General features: G+C 39.4%; 1 protein-coding gene across 12 annotated transcripts in view; it reads left to right on the top strand.

The window, feature by feature from the left end:
* The window catches only part of LOC137986421 (uncharacterized), a 7403-nt gene extending 3837 nt beyond the window's left edge, over positions 1 to 3566 (top strand). For 6 of the 12 annotated variants that reach the window (XR_011119801.1, XR_011119795.1, XR_011119799.1 and 3 more), the window contains 4 exons: positions 911 to 979; positions 1181 to 1234; positions 2504 to 2542; positions 2906 to 3566. Coding sequence is in view for 2 of the 12 variants with exons in the window: in XM_068833523.1 (XP_068689624.1) it covers positions 1181 to 1234; positions 2504 to 2542; positions 2906 to 2988 (176 nt within the window). In the remaining 10 variants the exon portion in view is untranslated. The remainder of the gene's footprint in view (positions 1 to 910; positions 980 to 1180; positions 1235 to 2503; positions 2543 to 2905) is intronic. The other 6 variants (XR_011119796.1, XR_011119802.1, XM_068833523.1 and 3 more) reach the window with 3 other exon arrangements.
* Positions 3567 to 5000: the final 1434 nt, after the last annotated feature.

Genomic DNA, 5000 nt, shown 5'->3' with positions numbered 1-5000 from the left:
TTCTATAGATCGTTTTCACGTGACGTCATCACCTTCCAAAATCTAAAACTAAAGATCCACCAAAGTTTTTATCCTCATCAGGCATAGGAGGCGGCATATCTATATCTGTTGACAATTTCACAGCTCAATAGCGTGCTTCGTTTGGAAACCAGAGCATTTTGAATTTCCGGATTATGTAGGTGCGTGACACAAAGCTACGATCAAGTTTGTTGAAAAATATATACTTATCTCATGATTTTGAGCCCTTTTAGAAGTTAGAGCATTAGGAAAAGTGCTTATGTAAATGCTTGTTTTTTTAGTAGTGATAATCAGTCGCCTAGATAGCCAAAGTCAGTTCCAGATGTTTACACTATTTTCCGGCCTGCGAAACATTTCAACGAATATCTGAAGTTTGGGGAAACGCAGAGGCCTAAAACTTGGACAAGTGTCTTATTTCTTTATCTTCTATAAGATAACAATTTCTTAGCGTTTTGCACTGGATAGTTTTTGATTTATTTTTTTTATTGCGTGACAGTGAAAACGATCTATATTCAAGGTTCAAAATTAATGTTGTTTTCATGTCGTAAATATTTTATTCTCGATCGACCGTCCGGGAAACTTCCTTCTGCTCTTTCTGAAAACTGTGTATCAATATTTATTTGCTTTTTCATCATCAGCATTTGTTAGCGTTAATAGTATTTTCGGTCAGATGTTTCTGTTTTTTATGAGGGGTTTATTGTTTTGGTCTCCCATCCCAACACTAACCCCGCGAAACAGGGCTTGACTTCAGTGAAGTTTAGTATTACAAAGTTTTCGGATGCTCATAGGGCACACTTGTGGTGAAAAGAAGTTGTGAGGGAACTTGAAAATTATCAACATGTCAGCCCAGAAGCCAATGTTTCTCGCTTCTCTTTTATTTGTTATTCTTCAGAGACTGGAATGCTGTATTTCAATACCACACAATTCAGTGCCTTCTGATTTTCTGTAGCACCTACCACAGGCAAGCCAGTGTATGCTTCACAGAAGCATCTAGTTTATTGAAGCTTAGGTTTATATCTTTAGTTATATGCTATCTGTTAATTAATTTCTAACGTGACAAAACCTTTGTGTTTAGTATTTTCTGAAGTTCAGATAGATTAGTCAGAACGATTAGTTCTTGAAAAATTCATTCTTCTTCGTCATTTCAATTACCCATTTTCAGATAAATCAGGATTTGATTACAAAGCCCTTGCAGTGCCAGGGTCATCCGGTGAAAGTAAGTTCCTTTATGTATTGTCATGTCAATATGTCAACATAACCCCTCACTCTCTCGGGAACTCAGGGGCATTTAACAAGGTATGGTTTGCCATCCAAGGGATTTACATGTACATGTATCTGTATACATTCCAGGAACCTTTAACCTGTAGTAGTCGCGGAATCTGCAGCAGCAGTGTTTACAAAAAAAATTACGAAAAGTTGTTTGCTCGAAAGTTATTTATCTTAACCCATTGACTCCTGGGGGTTCCCCATAGATGAGTAAAGCGTCTGGCGTTAGATAGTAAAATTATACTAAGTATGGCCGGTTTAGGAGTGAAAGGGTTAATTAATTAATGGGACAGTTTTTCGGTGAGTGATTATAGTTGTTAGACATTGCTCTTGACATGGGTTCATACAGACAAAATAAAAATAGCCAGGATGAATTACATGTAAATCTGGACCTAGACTGTCCAACGTGATGTATCCATAACTTGTGTAAACTGTAAAACCTGGCACTACATCATTTTTATTTATGTCTTACACATATTTAACCATATTTTAATGTTTATTGGACTGATACTGTCTCTGTACCTTTCATTATTACTACTGCAGGGATCGCGTTAACGCAGAAATCGTGCATTTTTACGCAAATAAAATCCAAAAAATGCATCATCGAAATTTTAATGCGTCCCAGGACGCAAGGCACTGACTTAAATAACTCACACAACTTGCTTTGATTTGTCAGTATATTCTGTTGTTTGTAAAACTGTTGGAGCGATCTGTGATCATAATTGAAGTTCTAAGAAATGGGGTTTAAAACATCTAAAAAGGTTAAAACTAAATTTTCAACCGCCTTCTGCGGTCTTCTTCAGAGGAATGTACTCTGCAAGTCACTGAATGCAAATATATAGCAAAAGACGTCACTGTTCGTTGCTCCTAAGGGAGGAAACCAGTGATGCGTAAACCCTTGGAAAGGGTGCTCTTTCATTAACAGAGTTCTTGTCCAGGAATGAATGTAACGGCTCTAGAAAAAGCCTTTGTCGGCTGGTCCTATGCATATGCGTCAATATTAATTCCAAGTTGGTTACTCTCTTTTTCTCATAATTTAAAACATACTCTTTTTCTCGTAGAGGGTCACCAAGATTTTGGGACCCCCAAAAAATGCTTGGGACCCCAATTTGGCCGAACATGCGGGTCCCAGGACCCAGATTGAAAAATCCTAGTGCCATCCCTGCTACTGGCATGGTTTGATTTTGTTTTTTAAATAATGAAGTTATTTTTCTTGTAGCAGGTACTATAGCAAATATAGAAGAGACTACCTCTACAGGTACATTAAATTACTTTAATAATATTTCTAATAATAATAATAATAATCACTTTATTCAAGTCTCAAGGGTATTTACAGCTGAGCGCAAGTGCTCTACTATTTGGAGAGACTGCAAATCAAGTAAAATCAGAAAAAAAATGAAATCATATTGGAAAAACCGGAGTACCCAAGAAAAAAAAACCTGTTGGAAGGGAGTAGATAACCAGCAAACTAAACCCACATGTGGCATCGAATGCTGGAATCGACCTCGAGCCACATTGGTGGAGGGCGAGTGTTCTCACCACTGTGCTAGCCCTGCTCCCACTATCCTTTAGGGGGCTTTTAATGGGTAAAACAGTAACTTGACTTTTTTGGCCTACCTAGTTTACGTCAGTGATGAAGATGATGACTTGCTCCCTCCTCTTCACTCCACTCGAAGACCAAATCAGCATTATCCAGGTATTTAAAGGCCCTTTCCCTTTCCCTTATGCCATGTGACTTTTTTAAGGTTGTAGTGTGATGGGTACTTCCAAATAAGTGTGGGCGCTGAATAAGTACTGCATCTAGTGCTCCCAGGCCTGGTTGTTCAAAAGCAGATTAACGATAATCCCAGATTATCGTATAAACATAACAACTTTCTTTAATTTTCCAGACATGTTTCGAAGGTACATCCGTCATCTTCAGTGTTACATGTTTTGAAATGGCCATTGAATTTAAAGCGCGCGCGATCTTACAAACTTCGTTACATTGCGTTGTCAATATTGCGTATTAAATCAAAACAGAACAAAACAAAAATTTAAATGAGTGACGCTTAGTTCCTTACAGGGAGAGAGTCAGGTTAATGTGTTTCACCTGCTGGTTGAGATCGGGCTTCTCCCATTTTATATACATGGATTCCTTAAGCTTCACTTGGTACTTAGTGGCTGCAGAGTCCAGGATCTCGAAGCAATCCTGTGTGCAGGATGCCTTACAAAACTCTGAACTCTGCAGATGTTTAAAAACGTTCGAAGATCTGTCTGAAAGTAAGTGCTCGCGCACTCGTGTGGAGAAGTTTCGGCTGGTTTCACCAACATAACAAGCATTACAACTTGCACACGAAAATTTATAGACCACATGCGTGCGAAGCCCTACAGGGACAGCATCTTTCACATTAAAAAGACTCCTGACTTTGAAAGTAGTGAAGACTAACCTTATATCAATAGGTTTACATAACCGATTAGTAAGTTTGCGTATACACCTCTGTGCCGTGACTGAGAAGTGCCCAAGGTAAGGGATTTTAAAGAAAAACTTAGGTGTTTCCTGGGGCTCGATTCCTGAATGAGACTGTGTTTTCCCTCCCTTGACTGCTGTCTGAATATATTTAGAAATATATTTGTTGATAAGGTTTTCAGGGAAGAGATTCCTCCGCAGAATGACAGACAATTTTTGAAGATCAGTATGGAACCCCATCCAAGTGTTGTTTATCTTAAAAGTTCTATCAATCAAGGTTTTGATTAACCCCAGTTTGTAGGTAAAGGGGCAAAAACTCAGATAACTGGTGAGCAAACCTGTGAAAGTTTTTTTCCGGTAAACGGTGGTTACACTTTGGTGCGGGTCAGTGTTATTGATTAGAACATCTAGGAAAGGTAGAACATGGTCAGCTTCCTGTTCCATTGTAAAGCGTATATTGGGGTGTTGATTGTTGATGTAATTGAAGAAAAGTGTTGCATCCCGTTCAGAGCGGAAAAGGCAAAATGTATCGTCTACGTAGCGACGATAGAATAAGACCTCTGAATCCCCGTATTGATCCAACCATATATTCTCATGGTGACCCATAAAGAGATTGGCGAGAACAGGGGCAAGGGGGGACCCCATGGCTACACCATCCACCTGGTCATAGAAGTTACCCTTGAACAGGAAGTGAGTTTCCTTGGTAGCAAACTCAAACAACCTTTTAAGCTGTTGTTTACTAAGTTTCAAAGCTGGGTTACCCTCAGTTATATACTTGACGGCAAGGTTAATACAATCATCTAGAGGGATGTTGGTGAAGAGGCTTTCAACATCGAAGGACACCATGAACATCCCATGCAAAGATAGCTCATTGATTTCCTCCACAAAAGTGAAGGAATCTGAAGCAATGAATGTGGATGGAATATGAGGTTGGAGTAGATTACTTAAGTATTTGGCCAAGCTGTAGTTGTAGGTGCCTATGGAGGAAACTATGGGCCGAATTGGTGGGGTGGAATTTGGCGCTCGTGGTTTGTGCATCTTAGGGAGACCATAGATCCTAGCAGGCTGGGATCCACTCGGATAAATGGCCTCATAAACTTCAGGATCAAAGTGACCTTTTTTCCTAAGTTCTCTAAGATAGCGCTGGAGTTTCCCTTCCCGGGTAAGGGGAGGGTCGGATGTAAGGACCCTGAATTTAGTAGTGTCGTTAATGATTTTAAATAAACCCTTGTCATATTCTTGTCTATCTAAAATTACTACCCCATTACCC

This window comes from Montipora foliosa, unplaced genomic scaffold (assembly GCF_036669935.1).
Source record: "Montipora foliosa isolate CH-2021 unplaced genomic scaffold, ASM3666993v2 scaffold_203, whole genome shotgun sequence".
Lineage (NCBI taxonomy): Eukaryota > Metazoa > Cnidaria > Anthozoa > Scleractinia > Acroporidae > Montipora > Montipora foliosa.
This window is presented reverse-complemented; position numbering and strand designations above follow the sequence as displayed.